The 22126-nt window shown below is 39.8% G+C and overlaps 2 protein-coding genes and 1 pseudogene across 3 annotated transcripts in view; 1 reads left to right on the top strand and 2 right to left on the bottom strand.

Moving 5' to 3' along the window:
• The window catches only part of ENTPD5 (ectonucleoside triphosphate diphosphohydrolase 5 (inactive)), a 36216-nt gene extending 36089 nt beyond the window's left edge, over positions 1-127 (bottom strand). Inside the window, exon 1 of the mRNA XM_029238458.1 lies at positions 91-127. The gene's annotated coding sequence lies outside the window, so the exon portion shown is untranslated. The remainder of the gene's footprint in view (positions 1-90) is intronic.
• A 186-nt stretch (positions 128-313) lies between these two features.
• BBOF1 (basal body orientation factor 1) overlaps positions 314-22126 on the top strand; it is a 38811-nt gene continuing 16998 nt past the window's right edge. For both annotated transcript variants that reach the window (XM_029238447.1, XM_029238449.1), the window contains exons 1-5: positions 314-426; positions 2357-2585; positions 9013-9078; positions 13615-13758; positions 21764-21844. In XM_029238447.1, coding sequence (XP_029094280.1) covers positions 350-426; positions 2357-2585; positions 9013-9078; positions 13615-13758; positions 21764-21844 — 597 coding nt within the window. In that variant the 5' untranslated portion in view covers positions 314-349. The remainder of the gene's footprint in view (positions 427-2356; positions 2586-9012; positions 9079-13614; positions 13759-21763; positions 21845-22126) is intronic.
• On the bottom strand, positions 10934-12441 carry LOC114904463 (annotated as a pseudogene).

Raw genomic sequence — 22126 nt, forward strand, 5'->3', positions numbered from 1 at the left:
AGCCCGCCCCGCCGGCCTCCCAGCCCGCCCCGCCGGCCTCCCAGCCCCGGCCTCCGGCTGACTCAGGCATATCCGCTCTCGCACACTCACCGCGCGCGCGCGCGCCTCCACGGGGCGGCCGCCCACCGCCCTCGGCGCGACCTCCGCCCCGCCCCCTGCGCCCGGCCAGTGGACTGGGCCCCGCGGGGCGGTGTCGGGGCTACGTCACGGGCGCGTGCGCTCTCTGAGCGCCGGCAGCGGCCCGCGCGGATAGTTACGGGCTCAGTGTGCCGGTTGTCCTTGGAGACGGGGCGGGGCCTGGGCGGTGCAGAGAGGCGCCAACGGCAGCGGGGCCCCTGGAGAAGCCAAGATGCCATCGAAGGGAAAGGACGAAAAGAAAGGGAAGGGTAAAGGTAAAGGCAAAGACAAAGGCGAAGACAAGAAGAAGTAAGGAGAAGCCACCCTGGGGTCCCTGCTCCCTGGGCCTACCCTCCCGGGATTCTCAGGGGCGGGCCAACTGGCGCCCTCCCGCCTCCCCTCCTGGACCCTCCTCTCTCCCCGCTTCTGAGAAGGACAGCCCCCATTATTCAGATATTACCAAAATGCACGCCAAACCATACTACTTCAACTAAGACAAGAGTGTGAGGCTTGGGACCCTGAAGTAACTTAGATACAGCCCCTGCCTATGTGTAATGCGCTAACGAACGAGGAGGAGGCAGATAAGTTCCCAAAGAACAGAAGTAACATAGGACGAATGAAGTTAAGTGCCAGTGGAGGGAAAAAGAATAGAGAATGCGGAGGAAGGGTTAGTTCTGACCCTAGAAGTGAAGGTCAGGATAACATGTTTTAGGATATCGAAGATCCTCTAGGCCTGTGCTGTCCAATAGGGTAGTCACCGGTCACGTGTGGCCATTAAAATTAGTTAAAATTAGTTAAAATTAAAAATTCAGATCCTCATTTGTATTGGCTACATTGCATGTCCTCAGTAGGCACATGTGGCTAGTAGTGGTGACTGTATTGGACAGCCCAGATATAGAGCATTAACACCATCACAGAAAGTTCTGTTGGACAGCATTGCTCTAGACCAGTGGTTCTCTGCCTGGGGTGATTTTTGGCTACCAGGAGACGTTTGTTAATATCTGGAGACATTTTTGGTTGTCACATCTGGGGACCTCTAGTGGATAAGAGACAAAGGATGCTGTTAAATATCTTACACTGCACAGGACAACCCCCAGCCCCACTCTAAACAAAGAATCGTGTAGCTCAGAATATTCGTAGTTGGGAAGCCCTGCTCAAGGCGTTAAGCTTCTCTAGAATAGGCACTAAGCATTATTCACAGTATCTCCAGCACCTAGAAGAGACCCTGGATCAAGCAGATGCTTAATATTTGTTAAATAAACAAATTAAGGTGTCTGCTTGTGTATGCTTCAACTTGGATCTCCCCCCTACCCCCCCCGCACAAGAACTATGCTCTGGTGCTCTGGGTTCATTATTTTTTGCCTGTAGCCTGATCGACCTCAGCTATGTGGTTGAGATGATCATGGACATCCAAATGATCTCTGGGTGATTGAAGTAGTTCCTTGGGCTTTTTTCAAGGATTCCTTTTGGTTCAAAGGAAAACATAAAGGATTTGACCAATTCAGGTAATTATTCATGTTTCCGCAAAGTGATCAGAATTTCTGAAGTGGATAGTATTGCGCTAGCACTAAAGCTTTGCAGGCTTGGAGTTGCTGCTAGATTGCCACTAAACCTATTAGATGACCCTAGTGGTTTCTAGACACATTGGGGTCATACACATTGTCCAACAACACTATATATGGGACCACAAGGAAATCCTTGCAAAGTTTATAAAGTAACTTGTTTAAGAGAGTAATGCATGCTCAATACAGAAAGTTTAGGAAACATAGAAAGTCAAACAGAAAACAAAACCACCTGTAGTCCCATCATCCAAAGATAACCACTACTATCATTTTGGAATATCTTTTTCTTCTTTATAAAATGATAGCCCAATATACAAATTTATTTGTAACTTTTTTCCCCCAATGTATTATATAAGTATTCTACAGTGTGATTTTTTAAAAAGTATAACTGTGTAGTTAGTCTAGCCTTTTTTAGAAGTGCCAAGGGCGTATCACATTCCTGGAACTCACTAGCATGTTTTCTATTTTTGACCATGCAGCTGCAGTGCACATATCAACAATGAGAAACACTGAGGCTAACAGACCATATATATTTCTTATTAACTCATTTATCCAACAGTATTTGCTCATATGTGCTAGGCAAATGCCAAGCAAAACAAATAACAATAAAGAGAAAGGTGTAATACTAATGTAGTAGAGAAATAGTTATATGCTGTCAATGTCCTCTTCCTGTGCAGGAAGATGATAAAAGTTGAGGAATCTGCCATGGAGAGAGCCAAGGCCAATGCCTCCCTTTGGGAGGCCAGGCTGGAAGTCACAGAACTCTCTAGGATTGAGTATCGTGATACTTCCCGGAGACTGGCAAAATGTAATGAAGAATTAAAGAAACAGCAGTATAGAATGGAGAAAGACACAATGTCTGTATTGAACTACCTGAAGAAACAGGATCAGGAGAAAGATAATCTGGTAGGTAGGTAGAAACCCTCCTGAGCCTTAGTAACTACCTCTGTGGTTATACTGGTGTGTTATATATTTCAAGGATTTTAATTCCTGGAAATCTCATCACATAGTTAAGACACTTCAATTGACTTTATCTCTCCTTGAAGCAACATGTTATTTCAGAATGGCTTTACTGTCAGAATTGGCTCTTTCTTATTTTCAGCCTTGTCCCATGTTTTCTTGCCTGAAACAAAGGTTGATGATCCTAAGGGAATATTATGATCAACTTTATTTTAAAAACAAGAGCATGATATATGACCTATATATATTTTTTATGATACTGATAACTGCCTAAGTAATTAATGATCTGTAAAGCAATTCACCGATAATCTGTGATCACATGATTATGAACCCAGCAAGTTGAATCTCTTCTTTTTGGCCTGTTGAATCTTGAATTTATCTTATTGAACTTTGTTGAAATGTTGGGAGTAGAGCTATCATTTTAGATCTGGGAAAAAAAGGGAAGGGAACTAATATTTTGGGGCCCCTGTTTGTGCCAGGCACTATACTAAGTACTTTACCTCTGCTATGTCATTTAGTCCTTTTAATAACCCCCTGTAGCTACAAATTGTCATTCCCATTTTACAGAAAAAGAAATTGACTCTCAGGACAGGTAACTTGCCTGAAGTCACACAGCTAGTGGGTGGAACTTAGGTGTGACTTAAATTCTTCTCTTTCCCATCTGCTTCTATGAGTCCCATGGACGCCCAAGAAAATTTACACCATGCTTCATTCCCATGTATGTTTTTGTATTTTTACTATTTATGTATTATACATCCACAAATAATACATATTATAGTCTTGTTTTAAAATTTATATTAGTAGTGTCATATTGTACATATCTTTTTTTGTGTGTGTGTGGTACACGGGCCTCTCACTGCTGTGGTCTCTCCCGCTGCGGAGCACAGGCTCCGGACACGGAGGCTCAGCAGCCATGGCTCACAGGCCCAGCCGCTCCACGGCATGTGGGATCCTCCCAGACCGGGGCACGAACCCGCATCCCCTGCATCGGCAGGCAGACTCTCAACCACTGTGGCACCAGGGAAGCCCGCAACTTATCTTTTTTATAAAACATGTTTTGTGGTATATTTACAAAAATCACATGATTCAGTTCATTGTTAAGAAGTTGATAATGAGCATGCTTTATTTTTTCATTCATTATTAACTGCTTTACAATATTACATCGAATAAATAAATAAACCAAAATTTATTTGTTCATACCACCCTATGGGTCAGTTAGACTCCATTTTTTCATTATTACAAATAGACCTTCAGTAAACATTCTTGTGTATGTCTGATTCTGCCCATGTGTGAGAGTTTCTCTAGAGTAGACACTTAGGAGTTAAATTACTATATTATGAGGTATGAATAATTTCAACTTCACAAGGGTTTAAATTGAACTCCAAAGAGGTTATACCAATTTATACTTTCAAAAGCAATGTATTAAATTGAGTTCCCATTTATCCACATTTTTGTGAACACTTGATATATATATATTTTAATTTATTTATTTTATTTTATTTTATTTATTTGTGGCTGCATTGGGTCTTCGTCACTGCATGTGGGCTTTCTCTAGTTGTGGCGAGCGGGGGCTACTCTTTGTTGTGGTGCGCGGGCTTCTCATTGCGGTGGCTTGTTGCAGAGCACGGGCTCTAGGCGCGCGGGCTTCAGTAGCTGTGGCACGTGGGCTCAGTAGTTGTGGCTTGCGGGCTCTAGAGCACAGGCTCAGTAGTTGTGGCACATGGGCTTAGTTGCCCCGCGGCATGTGGGATCTTCCCGGACCAGGGCTCGAACCCATGTCCCCTGCATTGGCAGGCGAATTCTTAACGACTGTGCCACCAGGGAAGCCCAAAACATTTGATATTATACTTAATAATTTTTGCTCAATTTTATGTGTATAAATTGGTATGTCACTTTAATTTGTATTTTTCTGATTACTAGTCGCTTGAGCATCTTTTATATGTTCCTTAACCCATTTTTTATTGTTTTTATGTGTTTGCTTCAGTATACATATTGGAGTGATGCAGATGCAAATTCTGCATCATAAGGATGACATGCAAATTCATGAATCATTCCATATGTTTTTTCAAATGCCACATTTTCAGGGAGACCCTTGCTCACTACCCTGTTTAAAATTAAAACCATCTCCCTTATTTTATTTTCTTGGTAATATGTATTACCTTTTGTCATACTATATGCATGTTACTTATGTATTTATTTTCTCTTTTCCTAATTAGAATGAAACCACACAGAAGTAAAGAATTGGGGGCCTTTTTAAATTGTCGTTGAGTGCTGTATCTCCAGCATCTAGTATGGGCCTGGCACATAGTAGGCACTCATTAAAATATTTTTGCATGTGTGAATGAATGGCTTGTGATTGCACTGATACTTTGAAAAAGTTAATAGAAATCAAAACTAAGATCAAGATGATATTGGAAGCATATCAGAGAAATCGGCCAACTGAACATTTGTGTGGATTTTGTGTGTTTTTTTAAATAAAGTAATTTTTTTGTACATTACTTTTTTTTAACCCTCTTTCCTAGGCGACTTCCATTTTTAAAATTACTCTTTGAATAGTATGCATTATTAAAATTGTCTGCTATAAAGTATTATTGTAAAATAAGCCTTTAGGCCAGCCATGCAAATAATTTTCAAAATTCATTATATAGAAGCTTTGTGGTCTGCGTTAGCTAATTGATATTGGTCTGCATTTATCGGTATCACTGGTATTTCCTGATTTTCATCTGCCTCCATGTATCAAAGACCAGGATCTGGCTGTAGCAGATACATAATTTTCTCACAATCATAGATACCCATTAAAACCAAAGAAACTACTTTGGGAGGAAGAAGTAGAATAGATTCAATATACCCTGGTCAATTAGCTCTCTTAGAGTTTTGTTACTCATTCTACTGTATCCTAGAAATGTGTTATTTGCTTAAACTTTATTTAAACTGTTTATAGTCTTCATGTTAATTATAGAAATATTAGAAGTGAAGTGTGTTTTGAAAACTATTATATCTTGGACAAAATTAGGAGATTTCACTTATGGGTTTTGGTATTTAAGGCTTTGTTCAATCAACACAAAATAAATCTAATTATATTTTACACCTGTCCTACATGACTGAGGACTGTCTCAATTTATTTTAACACATTTTCAGGGTTTCCTTAAACTATTCTAAGATTATTTACAACAGTATTTCACTTCTGTATCTTCTGATTCTATAACCACGTCAAGAAATTTTTAGTTTAAAAAGCTACTCAGATTTCCTACTAAAACATACCAGCATCCTTGGAGAAATGATTGATTCTAAGACTGGAGCAGGGAGAGTGAAAAATGAATTTGAACTAAAAAATGAATTTGGAATATCTTGTGACAGGAAGTCAGTAAAAAAAAATTAAAGGACACGGCAGGTAGCTTGAAGGGGCTCCCACTGACCAAATCTGGGACATTCAAAATAAATAATGACAGTAATAAATTATAACTGAATAAAATGAGTCCATGAGTGCATACAACTAATAGATAAACACATACATTAATAAATAAGGGAGAGGGACTTCCCTGGTGGCGCAGTGGTTAGGAATCTTCCTGCCAATGCAGGGGACACAGGTTCGAGCCCTGGTCTGGGAAGACCCCACATGCCATGGAGCAACTAATCCCGTGTGCCACAACTACTGAACCTGCACTCTAGAGCCCGCGAGCCACAACTACTGAGCCCGTGCACCTAGAGCCTGTGCTCTGCAACAAGAGAAGCCACCGCAATGAGAAGCCCGTGCACTGCAACGAAGAGCAGCCCCCACTCACCACAACTAGAGAAAGCCTGCTCGCAGCAACGAAGACCCAACACGGCCAAAAATAAATAAATAAATAAATTTATTTATTTAAATAAATAAATTTATTTATTTAAATAAATAAGGGAGAATAGAAAGTTTTTCCTTATAGTGGAATGCAGTAAATTATTAAATTTCCATGGAATGATAGAAAAGTCACCATTTGGCTTCAGAGTAATAATTGATTCAGTCAAGAACAACAGTGGATGCTAAAACTAGTGGGTGAAATTTTGATGAGCAGAGGATATTTGCATAGTCTCAAAATATCTTCCCCCAAAATACTTAATAATTACAAAAGGAAAAATAGTAACTTTTAAGTGGAGAAACCTGGCAGACACAATCTTAACCAGTTGATTACAATTAACGTCAGTCACTTCATGACGTGATGCAGTGACAAGGATACATCATCACTTAGGCAGTGTATGCCCGCCAAAAGGGCATAACCTGAATCTTCTCATGAAGAAACATCAGACAACTCCAACCCTGGCCAGTAGTTTTCAAAATCTTTGATATCATAAAAGACAAAGGCTGAGAAACCGCCCCAGATTAAAGAGAGTAGGATATATGACAACTAAGTGTAATCATAATCGGGGATTACATCCTGGACCAGGAAAAGGAAAGTTACAGTAAAAGGACACCATTGGGACAATTGATGGCAAAATTTGAACATGGACTATAGATTAAATAATAGTATTTTACCAATGTTAAATTTCCCAATTTTGATCATTGTACTGTGCTTCTAAGAGATTGTCCTTTTTCTTAGGAAATACATACTGAAATATTTAGGGGTACAGGGGTATGATGTCCTAGACTTATTTTCACATGCTCCAGAAAAAACAGTTTCAAACATCTGTATCATATATACATATATTTAGATCTATCATAGAGGGAAAGCAAATGTGGCAAAATTGGGTGGAGAGTATATGAGAATTCTTTGTACTGTTCTTGAAACTTTTCTTTAAAAAAATCCTCATTTAAAAGAAGTGCAAATCAAAACTCCAGGTCATCACTTCACACCCATTAAGATGGCTACTATCAGAAAAACAAGGGACTTCCCTGGCGATCCAGTGGTTAAGACTTCACCTTCCAATGCAGGGGGTGCGGGTTCAATCCCTGGTCGGGGAGCTAAGATCCCACGTGCCTCAGGGCCAAAAAACCAAAACAGAAAACAGAAAAACAGAAAATAGCAAGTGTTGCTGAGGATGTAGATAAATTGGAATCCTTGTGCACCGTTGGTGGGAGTGTGAAATGGCGTAGCCATTATGGAAAACAGTACAGAGGTTCCTCAAAAAATTAAAAATAAAATTATCATATGATCCAACAATCTCACTTTGGGGTACATTTCCAAGAGAATTTAAAGCAGGATCTTGAAGAGACAATTGCACACCCATGTTTTTGAAACATTATGCACATAAACATTATTCACATTCATATAGTCGAGATGTGGAAACAACCCAAATGTCTGTTGATGGATGAGTGAATAAAATGTGTTATACACATACAATGGAATATTATGCAGCTTTAAAAAAAGAAGGAAATCTTATCATATGCTACAACATAGACGAACCTCAAGGCCATTATGCTAAGTGAAATAAGCCAGTTACAAAAGGACAAATACTGTAAGATTCCACTCATATGAAGTGTATGTGGACAGGGAATGTTGCCTGACATTCCAGTAAACAATGAACATTGCCCACTATTCCAGTTCTATAAGGATCAAGCCATCAGCCATTGCAGCCCCTTACCCCTACCCACCACCTGCCTCCCCCCATGGTGCGTCCTGAAGGGAGTTCAGGATGGAGAAAAACAGGAAGGCTTCTGTGCTTCGGATACTGACCCTAGATGGTTAAGATGCATATCTAAGGAATAATTACAAGCCCAGATGTTGCATCTTCCCTTATATAGAAAAGCACTAAAGTCATTAACTTGAAATGCCCATTCCTTGTGATTAGTACTAATCTTTTGATGTCTGACTACATGTTTTTTTCCAGCAAGAAACTCCTGTATATCCTGGCTCCTCTCTTACCTCTTCTGAGCAGTTCCTCAGAGCTCTCTGAGAGGCTGTTTCCCAGGCTATAGCCCGCAGTATAATCCTAGAATAAAACTTAATTCACAACTTTCAGGTTGTGTGGTTTTTCTTCAGTGGACATATCTGAAGTAGTCAAAATCATAGAAACAATGCAGAAAGGCTAGGGGGAGGGAAGAGAAGGAATTAGTGTCTCATGAACATAGAGTTTCTGTTTTGCAAGATGAAAAATTTCCAGAGATCTGCTGCACAACAATGTGAATAGATACTTAAAAATGGTTAAGATTGTAAATTCAATGTTGTGTTTTTTACCACACACACACACACACACACACACACACACGTTACCCAGGCAATTGTGATGATAGCCAAGTTTTGGAAGCTGGCAATAGCAAGTTAACAGGGTGGATTATGTCCTCTATCCTCTTCTTTCCACGTCTCCAACCCTACTGGTTTTAATATGTGAAAACTAGACTACTTAATTAAGTTAGGATGCAGAGTAATTTCTTTACCTTCCTCTGTATTTCCATTTTCTACAGATTGAAAAACTGAAACAGCAATTGAATGAAACTAAGGAAAAAGCCCAAGAAGAGAAGGAAAAATTGGTATGTACATTGGTGGTCACTTACTGGTGGTCAGGTTTCTGGCAAGTTCAGATATTTAAGACACAAGGAGAACAAGTGAGTAGATCCTTTGAGCAGCTCAGTGACCTTAAAGCCCACACACTTGACTGTACAGAAGCTCAAAAATAACATAAAATTTTGTTATTGTAGAAAACCATCTGGTAGTAGTGGTGTTTACTGATCTTGAGCTCTAGGGCTTGCTTTTCAGTGGACAGAGCTAGGAAATATATAGTTTTTGAAGATTAAAATATATCATAAGCCCATACTAATACTTTAAATTCAGATGCAGGAGTACAGGATTTTTACTTAACTTTATCTGTGTCTCCTTTCTTCCTCACCAAAAACCGTGGTTCTTCATGATACCAGTATAATTGTGTATTTTCTTCAAACCTTAATACATCAATAGGCACAGAATACTAATATTAATACTACCACCAACATAAATTAGTGGATACAGTTTAAGATTTGGGGGGGGACACTTTTCCCCTTAGGATATATACTGATAGGGATCTACAATCAAATTGACAAGGTTTAAAAATGATTTGAAATAATTCCTTCCTGTGAGGATATGCCACCAACTCAACAACACATTTTGCTTTTGATTTTTAGGAGTTGCTTTATAAAGTTTAATTTAATGTACAATTATGTAACTATAATTATGTAAAATATTTATATGATTCCAAAGTAAAATCTATCAAACATGGTATATTCTGAGAAATCAAACTTCTATCCATGTCTCCACAATATACCAGAGTATATTGTCAAAATGGATTTTTGTCAACATAGGTAAGAAATATTTCAGTGTACTTCAATTTGCATTTCTTTTTTTCTTTTTTTTACCTTTTAGATTTTTATTAGTAGTTCTCTCTGAAGAATCAAAATAGTTAGCAAATTACTTTAGATTCATCAAGACTGTATATCCTTAGTATTTAGATTTTAATGATGTACAACATAATACAAAACAAACCAAAGAGACTGATTTCTATGACTAGGTGTTATTCATTGTGTCATCCTAGAGCAAGGGGCTGGAGGGAGAGGCTGTTCTCCAGGGAGAACTGAGGGGGAGTGAGTGCTGGGTGACTAAATCACAGCCTCTTTCTTCCCCACTTGATGTGCTGGGAAGGGGCCAATGATTTCTTAAACTGACAACTGTTTTCTAGAGCAGGGGGCTCTAAAATCTGGGGTAGCAGAAGACTGTGGTCCAAACCAGGCCAAAAGAAACAGGCTGGGGCAGGGAAGTATGGTAACTGCCTGGCAGAAAAGGCAAACTCAGGGCCCCAAGGGGAAAAGGGCATTCTTTGCACCTCAGAGACACTGCAGAACCAGTCTAACACTAAGTGACGTCGTTAAAAGGGGAAAAAAACAAAACCCTGGAAGAACCTTTCAGTTGCACTCAACTTGGATTAGAGGTCAGTCCACCCTTGCAGAGAAGGGAAACATCTAGCCCCAAAGTAGCACTGAGTCTGGCCCTCCCACCTCCTTCTCCCCGATTCCTTTTGGCAGCTGGGCCAGGTTTCAGCTGAAGCCATACAGACCCCAGAAAGACCAGAGAAGTCTCTCTGGATGGCCAAGGTGAGAAGGACACTTCTCAGAATACAAATACTTTTACTATGGAAGGAGCCAGGACAGTTCTGGGGGCATTTGCATGCCCAAATCTTCCTCACTTTCTCCCCAGCTCAGGACCTAGGCTCATAGAGACTTGGCAAGCACAGCCTCTACACCTGACCTTCCACCCCCAAAAGAAAATCCGGAAGTGTGCCCCTTCTTCCCCACAGGTTGTCTCCTCAGGGCCTTCGGCAACGGGGGCTCCGTGGCAGGGCCTAGGCAGGGCCTGGTCTCAGCTGGCTCCTGCCCGAGCCATGAGGTCTTCCAAAGCATTGTCCTGGTTATTGTTGTGTAATAGCAGAACTTCCTTAATATCTTTCAGTTCAAAGCCCATTTCCTTAAATTTGCTCATTAACTGAAGGAACTCCATCATCTTTTCCTCTGAACACTGCTGCATTTCCAGAGCCTCTTCCACTAAAAGAGGGTCAAAGCCCTTCTCACAGAGCTGTCCATGTGCAAAGAGATAGTCGAGAATCTGCTCAATATTCTCTCCTTTCTTCTTCATGGCTTTCAAGACATACTCATATGAGTAGCCCATGTTGATCACCGTCTCCACACATTGCCGCTCACTGGGGGACAGCATCTGCAGTTCAGAATAAGCCTGGGGACAGCTGGGAGTGTTGGGCACTTGTGACATTGAGGAATTAGGAGGTGTGACCGTGGGACAGGTATTTGGAGGTGATGATTCTTCTGTGCACACAGACAAGACAGAGAGGGAAGGCATCTGGGAATGGTTCAGGGTTGGCGCCTCTGTGCCACTGTCCAAGTTCAAAGCTGAAAGCCCAAGAGTATGATGCCCATTGAGCTCACTGGCACTGCTTTGGGTGGAAGGCTTTAGGGAATTCTGGAATGTGCCACTGCGGAGGCAGGATGTGCTGTGGAAAGTGCTTGCCATCATGGCTGTCATCTGACTGCTGTCCTCAGAGTCAGGTTTGGGGAAGGACAGGGACTTGATATTGCTTACTGCAGGGATGGGGGGAGGGACACTTTGGAAGACAGCGACATCTTTTCACAGTTGCCCAACTGTGGTAAGGTTACAAAGCCACTGGGTTTGTGAAGAGGCTTGAAATCTAGGGTTGCCTGCTCCAGGGATGCCAGGACATCCTCATCCTATAACACAGACCCAGAGCCACCTCTAGGCAAGTTACTGTCCAATAACTGGGCCATAATGGGTCCACTGGTTCCTACCAGAATGTTTCTCAGCTCTTCCTTCTCATCAATAGTTTTTAACTCCAGATTATCAAACGGGTCTTCTTCACACTCAAAGTCAGCAGGATTGAAATCTGCCTTTGTGTGGGGTGGGCTGAGAACTTTCTGTCTTGTGGCACTGCTGCTGACCCGAGTCGGGGTGAGGAGGCTGTTGTGCTGTAAGCTGGCAAGGATGGGATTGATAGGAGGTGGCATTGTGGCTGTACTGTGAGTCTTGGAGAAGCTCATTTTGCTGTCACCCTCTGGGCCACTCTTAGAATTCACTTTAGCTTCTGCTTCCTCAGCCTTGTGCTCTGCTTCCCACTGGGCTCCTTGGATTTTCTTAATATCTTCAGCCCACTCAATGGTTTTCTTTTCCAAAGAGAAGCCATTCTGTACTTCTCTGACAACCTGCATACAGTCAGGCAAGGAGAAGCCAATAGGTAGACCAACTTTAGCTGGTGTTTTGAATTTGTCTTCTATCTTAAATGGGATATCATCAAGGTCACTGAAAGTCCCATGAAAATCTGCATCCAACTTCTTAGAAGCCATTTAGAACGTGAACGCTGCCGCCGCTGTCCCAGAAGCTGAAAGGTGCTGCCACCGACCGGCCTCCCAGGCTCTGTCCCCGCTGAGCTCCTGATGGCCCCTAGGGAGAGTGAACACCACCACCTTCAACTCTGCCCTATCCAGGCCAGGCCATCACCGTAGCCACCGCCAGGGCCACAGCTGCCATGGTGAAGCCCCACTTCCCTCCTCCTTCCTGCATTTCTCTTATTATGAGCTAGGTTGAGCATTTTTTCATGTGGTTGAGAGTCATTTGTATTTCTTTTGATAGCCCTTGTTCATGTTTTAATTGTGTTATTGGGCCTTTTTCTCCTCTATTTCCCTCTTTTTTTTTTCCTTACCCTCTCCTTCTCTTCCCTTTCTCCTCCTCTCTTTTTTCTCCTTCTGTCTCCCCCTTTCCGTCCTCCTTTTCCACCTTCTTCCTTCTTTATTTATAAGAGATATTGGCCCTCCCTTTGTCTCTTAGCTTACTAATTTTAATTTAGGCTCAGGGATGTTATTTAGTTTTCTTACAGGTTAAAGATTTGTTCAGTCTTCTCATACCTCTTTTTTTTTTAAAAATAAATTTATTTATTTGTTTTTTATTTTTGGCTGTGTTGGATCTTCGTTGCTGCACACAGGCTTTCTCTAGTTGCGGTGAGTGGGGGCTACTCTTCATTGCAGTGCTTGGGCTTCTCATTGCGGTGGTTTCTCTTGTTGCAGAGCACGGGCTCTAGGTACATGGGCTTCAGTAGTTGCAGCACGTGGGCTCAGTAGTTGTGGCTCTCCCGTGCTCTAAAGCACAGGCTCAGTAGTTGTGGCACACGGGCTTAGTTGCTCCGCGGCATGTGGGATCTTCCCGGACCAGGGCTCGAACCTGTGTCCCCTGCATTGGCAGGTGGATTCCTAACCACTGCGTCACCAGGGAAGTCCCTCATACCCCTTTTAAATAAATATCTACATCTTCTATACAAGATCAGCTCACTTTAGAATTTTTTACTTATTCAAGGCACTTGGTCTCTTTTAATAAAAATTAAAAGTTTATGCAAAAGCAAAAATAAAAAGGGAACAATTTCTTCAAAGATAGACAAATGGCTTAAGGCTTCATATGGAACAGGACTCTGTGTGACCTCTGTTCTTTTTCCTAACTCATTTACCTTTTTTTTTTTTTGCCTACAGGAACAAAAATATACTGTGCAAATAAGTGAGCTGGAGGGACAGTTCCATCAAAAAGCCAGAGAAATTGGCATGATTCAGACAGAGCTCAAAACAATAAAACAATTCCAGAAGAGAAAAATCCAAGTAGAGAAAGAATTAGATGATGTAAGTTTCTTTCTTTCTTCCTTTTTTTTTTTTTTTAAAGGAGATTAGAATTAACTACTTATGTCTGCAAAGGCCTTCATAGAAATTTACTCTTATGAGATAGTAAAGGAATCCCTTTGACATTTCAGAGATTATATGGGAGAAACAGGGAAGATATATCAGTGTAGGACTGGACGCAAAAAGTCTTGATGGTTAGACTTTTCTTTTTCTAAGCTTTGATTTCTTTGTGAATTCACCAGATCTTAGCGAATACACCCACTCACATTTATCAACAGTTAAACCTTTGGAACTACAGATCCAGAAAAACATTAGGGGCAAAGTAGTGAAGTCCTAAAGGAAAATATGTTTAGACTGATGAATGATAATTTTAGAAAAATTTAAGGCACTCTGGGTAGGGGTGGATGTGGTGAGGAAAACTGAGTACTTTCAGAAAGTTTCTCTGACCTTGCATGCTCTTTCCATTCCCTCAGTTCAGAAAATAGTTCTCTTGCATTAATGACAATGCAATAAATGGCACAGATGAGGGCTGGGCACAAGTAGCTGAAATCAGCTTTGTGGTTTTGGGCAAATTACTTACCCTCTCTATACCTAGGTTTCCTCATCTGTAAAATGGGGGTGATAAGAGTTATTGGCTCATAGGGTTGTTGTAAGGCTTAAATGAGTTCATATATGTAAAGTGCTTAAAATAGTGTACGTCTCATAGTGAGAATTAACAGTGGTGTGTAGCTCTCTGCAAAAAAAGGTCCTCATTTGTAGCATCTGCTGATTTCCTTGGTGTAAATACTTACGTTGTGGCCAATTTCAAGCTACCAATGCTTTTACAATGTGCTAGCAAAATTCCTGGTATGAGCCATCTCTAACACGCAACTGCTGCTATTATTAGTAATAGTACCAGAAGTAGTATTGCCACCTAAGATAGCCATACACCATGTGGTATAGGGGCTAAAAGTTGGTGCTTTGAAGTCATACTGCTAGAGTGTAAATACTGTCTTCACTACTTGGATATCTTGTTAAGCTTCCTCATCTGTAACATGGGGGTGAGAACAATAGTACCAATTTCAAAGGGTCATTGTGAAGACTAAATACAGGTTTCCCTCGCTATCTGAAAGTAGTTCCTATGAAACCTTTCCTAAGCTGAAGAAGCAGTTACCATAGGACACACCTTGCTAACAGAAGCACAAAATCAAGATAAAGCACAGATGCTCACAGACGTAGTTCAAAGCTATGGCAGCTTGACGCTGAGTATAGTTCCCGGGGAAGGAGTTTAGTGGTGCCACTCCCCTCGTTGCTAAGGGTGTGCTTTGCCTCAGTAACACCACTCGCTGCTGAACACTATTTTTTTGCTTTTCGCCTTTTTTTCATAAAAGTGAAAATCCTCTCTGGATTACTTTCGGTTAGCGAAAACAGGTACTAATGTAGATTTTTTTGTAAAAGCAGAGTGGTGTAAAGCGAACTTTCAGAAAAGTGGGGAATACCTGTCATCTGTTTTACTGTAAATGCTTAGCACTGTATGATAAAGATTACCTGCTGTTGCTGATCCTGCTATTCTTATTACTGCACATTAGACTCCTAAGAAATTGTCAGTCTTATAACCGGTAGTTTGTACCCTTTGACCAATATCTCCCCATTTCCCCCTCCCCCCAGCCCAGGTAACCACCACTCTGAGTTCAACTTTTTTTTTTTGGTGGGTCCCTAGGGCTTGTGGGATCTTAGTTCCCCGACCAGGGTTTGAACCTGGGCCCTAGGCAATGAGATCTCTGAGTCCTAACAACTGGACCGCCAGGAAATTCCAAATGTGGACGTATTTTAAGTTCACCACACCACCGCAGTACAAAGTACACACTACTGCAGGAATAATCTTAAAATATCACAGTTCTGATGATGTTCTGGTCACTTCCCTCAAGAATCTTCCTTAGTAATAGACTCACAGACTTAGAGAATGAACTTATGGTTATTGGGGGGGAGGGTGGAGGGAAGGGGTAGTTAGGGAGTTTGGGATTGACGTGTACACACTGCTATATTTAAAGTAAAAATAGCAACAAGGGGGGAAAAAAGAATCTTCTTTAGTAAAGAAGATTATAAACAATCTTTTCTATTGTAAACAGAATATTGTCCAGACACCTTAGCCTGAAAATCAAGACCCTACACCTACTTTGGAACATATTATTTCCTTTTCCTACACTTTCCCATACACACCACCTTTAATCCACCCAACCCGGATATTCCCTGAAGTCTTTTCTGCCTTTCTTTGTTTACGCTGTTTCTTCTATCTGGAATATACTCCTGGTAGAGCTCTGTCCATTAAAATTTTACCTATTCTTCAGAGGCTCAGCTCAAATGCGTATTCTCCATAAGGACTTCCTCAGTGTGCTATTTAAAAGTAATAATTTTCTTCTTGCCATTTGTGACAATTTGGACAAAACTTGAGGGCGTTATGCTAAGTGAAATAAGTCAGACAGAGAAAGACAAATACTGTGCAGTACAACTTATATGTGGAATCTAAAAAAAGCTGAGGGACTTCCCTTGTGGCGCAGTGGTTAAGAATCTGCCTGCCAATGCAGGGGACACAGGTTCAAGCCATGGTCCAGGAAGATCCCACATGCCGCGGAGCAACTAAGCCCATGTGCCTGCACACTAGAGCCCACAAGCCACAACTGCTGAGCCCTCATGCCACAACTACTGAAGTCTGCACGCCTAGAGCCTGTGCTCTGCAACAAGAGAAGCCAGCACAATGAGAAGCCCGCACACCACAACAATGAGTAGCCCCCGCTCGCCACAACTAGAGAAAGCCTGTGCACAGCAAAGCAACGAAGACCCAACACAGCCAAAAATAAATAAATTTATTAAAATAAATAAATAATTTAAAAAGCTGAACTTTGGGAATTCCCTGGTGGTCCGTGGTTAGTTAGGACTTGTTACTTTCACAGCAGTGGCGCAGCTTCAATCCCTGGTCTGCAGATCCCACAAGCAGTGTGGTGCAGCCAAAAAAACCCAAGCTGAACTCAGAGTGGTTACTTGGGCTGGCGGGGGGAGGAATGGGGAGATGTTGGTCAAACGATAAAAACTGCCAGTTATAAGACTGACAAGTTCTTAGGAATCTAATGTACAGTATGGTGATTATAACAAATAATACTGTATGACATACTTGAAAGTTGCTAAGAGAGTAGATCTTAAATGTTCTTGCTACAGAAAAAGAAATGGTAGTTTTTGTGACATGATGGAGGTGTTAGCTAATGCTATGGTAGTAATCATTTTGCAATATAGTGTATCAAAGTAACACATTGTACACCTTAAATTTACACAATGTTATAGATTAATTATATTTCAATTAAGCTGGAAAAATATTTTAGAAGATGATTAGCAAAAAAGTAATTTTTTGTATGTTTCCATAGCATTTTGTATTTCTTTTATACCGCTTAGCCCATTCTATCTTGATATTATATTTATTATTTGTCTTATCTCCCCTGCTAGATTGTAAATTTTTTGAGGCATGAACAGTACTGTGCTTTGTATTCATTGAAGGACAGGATACACAGTAATGCTCAATAAATCTATGTTAAATGCTGAGTGGGTCTTTTATTAAATGTAATTGAAGGAATATCAAGTTTTCCACTAAATGGGAAGAATCCTTTCACAATGTATATGTATATCAAATCATCATGATGTACACTTGAACTATCATACATTTTATTTACCTACAATTCCTCAATAAAGCTGCAAAGTTTCTAGAAAGAATATCTAGTTTTGTTTTATATGAAAATGCTGCAGAATGAATCAAGTTAAGTTCACTAACTTTTCAGGAACTTTAAAATACCATCCTAGGTGTAGCTATACATTCTGAATCAAAGTGAATTAGGAACTAGTTGTTAAGGAAACACTCCCATTTACCATTGCAACAAAAAGAATAAAATACCTAGGGATAAGCCTACCCAAGTAGACAAAAGACCTGTATGCAGAAAACTATAAGACACTGATGAAAGAAATTAAAGATGATACCAACAGTTGGAGAGATATACCATGTTCTTGGATTGGAAGAATCAACATTGTGAAAATGACTATACTACCCAAAGCAATCTACAGATTCAATGCAATACCTATCAAACTACCAATGGCCTTTTTCACAGAACTAGAACAAAAAATCTCACAATTTGTATGGAAACACAAAAGACCCCAAATAGCCAAAGCAACCTTGAGAACGAAAAATGGAGCTGGAGGAATCAGGCTCCCTGACTTCAGACTATACTACAAAGCTACAGTAATCAAGACAGTATGGTACTGGCACAAAAACAGAAATATAGATCAATGGAACAGGATGGAAAACCCAGAGATAACCCACACACATATGGTCACCTTATCTTTGATAAAGGAGGCAAGAATATACAATGGAGAAAAGACAGCCTCTTCAATAAGTGGTGCTGGGAAAACTGGACAGCTACATGTAAAAGAATGAAATTAGAACACTTCCTAACACCATACACAAAAATAAAAACAAAATGTATTAAAGAACTAAATGTAAGGCCAGACACTATAAAACTCTTAGAGGAAAACATAGGCAGAACACTATGTGTTCTGCAAGCAAGATCACAGCAAGATCCTTTTTGACCCACCTCCTAGAGTCATGAAAATAAAAACAAAAATAAACAAATGGGACCTAATGAAACTTCAAAGCTTTTGCACAGCAAAGGAGACCATAAACAAGGTGAAAAGACAGCCTTCAGAATGGGAGAAAATATTTGCAAACGAAGCAACTGACAAAGGATTAATCTCCAAAATATACAAGCAGCTCATGCAGCTCAATATCAAAAAAACAAACAACCCAATCCAAAAAAGGGCAGAAGACCTACATAGACATTGCTCCAAGGAAGATATACAGATTGCCAACAAACACATGAAAGGATGTTCAACATCACTAATCATTAGAGAAATGCAAATCAAAACTACAATGAGGTATCACCTCACACCAGTCAGAATGGCCATCATCAAAAAATCTACAAACAATAAATGCTGGAGAGGGTGTGGAGAAAAGGGAACCCTCTTGCACTGTTGGTGGGAATGTAAATTGATACAGCCACTATGGAGAACAGTATGGAGGTTCCTTAAAAATCTAAAAATAGAACTACCATACGACCCAGCAATCCCACTACTGGGCATATACCCTGAGAAAACCATAATTCAAAAAGAGTCATGTACCAAAATGTTCATTGCAGCTCTATTTACAATAGCCAGGACATGGAAGCAACCTAAGTGTCCATCAACAGATGAGTGGATAAAGAAGATGTGGCACATATATACAATGGAATATTACTCAGCCATAAAAAGAAACAAAATTGAGTTATTTGTAGAGAGGTGGATGGACCTAGAGTCTGTCATGCAGAGTGAAGTAAGTCAGAAAGAGAAAAACAAATACTGTATGCTAACACATATATATGGAATCTAAAAAAAAAAAAAAAAAGGTTCTGATGAACCTAGGGGCAGGACAGGAATAAAGATGCAGACCGGCTAGAGAATGGACTTGAGGACACGGGGAGGCGGAAGGGTAAGCTGGGACGAAGTGAGAGAGTAACACTGATATATATATATATATGCTACCAAATGTAAAACAGATAGCTAGCGGGAAGCAGCTGCATAGCACAGGGAGATCAGCTTGGTGCTTTGTGAACGCCTAGAGGGGTGGGATAGGGAGGGTGGGAGGGCGGCTCAAGAGGAAGGGGTTATGAGGATATGGGGATATATGTATACATATAGCTGATTCACTTTGTGATACAGCAGAAACACAACATTGTAAAGCAATTATACGCCAATAAAGATGTTAAAAAAAAAACAAAACTAGTTGCGCATATTCTTTTGGGCCTTAGTGTGATTTTTTTTTTTTAAAGAGCAATGTTGCCACCTAGTGGAGAAATAAATTTCAACCGTTTGAAAGAGGGGTGGTGGGCCAGGAAAATTTAAATTCAAAGGCAAAAGATACTGGCTAATGGGAAAAACTAAGATGGTTATGTGGAATCCCAAATATGGAAGAATTAAGGCAGGTGTGGGGCCCATGAATTTAAAAAAGGGGAGGAAAATTAATTATACTGTGTTATAGGATTCATTATACAAATTTAAAAGAGGCCAATTAAGTTTAGCTTATCAAAAGGTATTCAAAGCATAAATTTAAAGAAAAAATTATTTCCATTACCTGATTAAAAAAAGGAGCATACATTGGTAGGTTGCAATTAATATTTTTTAAATAATTTGTTTTAGTCTTTCTTCTTTTGACAAAGTGATAATACCCATTTCAGCAAATTTAGCTGATAAAAGAAAATGAAAAACCCTCCCCTCACAACTATATTACTTAAAGATAACCATTGTTAATATTTTGGTATATTGTCTTTATTTTTTCCACCTCTGCTATGTATAAATATATTTTAAAGTATCTACAATGTATGCTATTTTTACAAAAATGAGGTTATGATGTACGAATTGTTTGTTAACCTGATTTTTTCACTTTTACATATTGTGAACACTTTTCAATGCCATTATGTATTTTTCTATAAAACCTTTTGACTACATGCATGGAATTTCATTGGGCAGATATATCATGATTTACTAATCGGTCCCTTGTTGTTGGACATTTGGACTTTTCTCTAATTTTTCACTATTATAAACTGAGGAACATCTAAGCAACAAAGTATTTTTCTATATTTTTAATTAGTTTTTAGGATAACTTCCTAGAAGTTATAGTGAAATTTATAGGTTAAATTAGAACGTGAACTTTTAAGGTTTTTCATATGCATTGCCTAATTATCTTTCAAAAGATTTATTTATTAATTTATAGATTTTTGGGGACCCCAATGGCAATTGAAAGGTCCACCCCCCATCCCACTGGCATGGTAGACATTTCCACAAATTTATATATTGACATTAATTTTGAAAGTCTTTGACAATATGAGGCCATTTTTTAAAATTGTCTAAAAAATACAGGAAGAAAGAAGAACATCTGAAATCATATGGTATGGATCAAATGGAGATTTAATACTGTTAGGACAGAGATCACAGGAAGGAAAATTGTGAAGTATAAGGGAGGACAATATTAGACATAAAATAACTAACCTCTGTATTAAATGGTTACTATTCTAAGTATTTTGTGTGTATTATTTGTTATTTAATCTTTGTCACACCTCTATGAGAATAGCTACTATTATTATCCTCTTTTTACCCTGGAGATTTGAGACTTAGAGAAGATAAGTGATTTGCCCAAACAGCTGGTAAGTCAGAGAGGTAACAGTTGAACTCTGGTCTGTGTGATGGAAAGCTCTTCTCTACTGCCTTTTTTTGTGGCATGAATATTAGATTGAGTGCGCCGATTTCAATCTGATTGGTTCTTGCCAGTATATATAGCCTTCAGGATCATAGCTTTAAGTTAGCTCAATTTTCTTTGCCTGGAAGAATGTTATGTCCTTTTTATTCTATGTAGTTTTAGAGGATAGAAGGATCTGTCTATGGGAATCACAGGGCGATACTTTTTAGATTGATACTAGGAAGAATTTTCTAAAAATGGGAACTCTTAAAAGGGCAGCCTAGTGAATTAATAGGATTTGATTAGTGATACTTCTGTCTCTAGATATTTTTCTCATAGAAGAGATTCCTATACTAAGTGGGAGATTTGTATAGTCTGACTCCTAAGATTCCTAGTAATTCTAAAATATTATGATTCTGTAAGTCCACATGTTTAAAATGAAGATATTTGCGGGGGGGGAAATGAATATGATAATAACTTATCTGAATGTTCTGAAAACTGTTATTCATGAAAAGCTTTTTAGAAACTCAATAATGATCTTGTAAATCTATAAACAATTATGAGAAGTATGGTCCTCAGAGGGAGGGCATGGAGTTTTTCTGTGTGTTCAGGATTAAGAGGTAATGTATAACAGAAAATATTTCCTGACTGAGAATTTTCCAGGAATATGCCCCAATCCACCCCATTTCCTACTGACCATTCTTTTCTTCGTTATTTTAATTTTAGCTGAAGGAGGACTTAAGGAACATAGAGCAGAAACATCAGGAGACTCTTAGGAGATTGGAAGGCAGGTTCTTGGAAGAAAAGGTACAGCATATTTGCATTAATAAATAAATATATTGTGTACTAGAACGACGTAAGTATATTTATATGTATTCTGAGACATCAAGTTTTCATTTGATATCTTATTAGAAGATTATCTTTTCCTCCCCTCTTAGTTAGAGATTCTTGAAATCCTCAAGAGAGATTGTCATCTGACCAAGGCTTCAGGACACATCCCCCACCCCAGCTTGTTGTCTCCTGGTGGAACTAAAGCTCCATGTACCACTTTTTATAGGGGAGATGGGATTAGAGAGGTTGCTCTGATAC

Source organism: Monodon monoceros, unplaced genomic scaffold (assembly GCF_005190385.1).
Source record: "Monodon monoceros isolate NGI ecotype Baffin Bay Population unplaced genomic scaffold, NGI_Narwhal_1 Super_Scaffold_21, whole genome shotgun sequence".
NCBI classification, from domain to species: Eukaryota; Metazoa; Chordata; class Mammalia; order Artiodactyla; family Monodontidae; genus Monodon; species Monodon monoceros.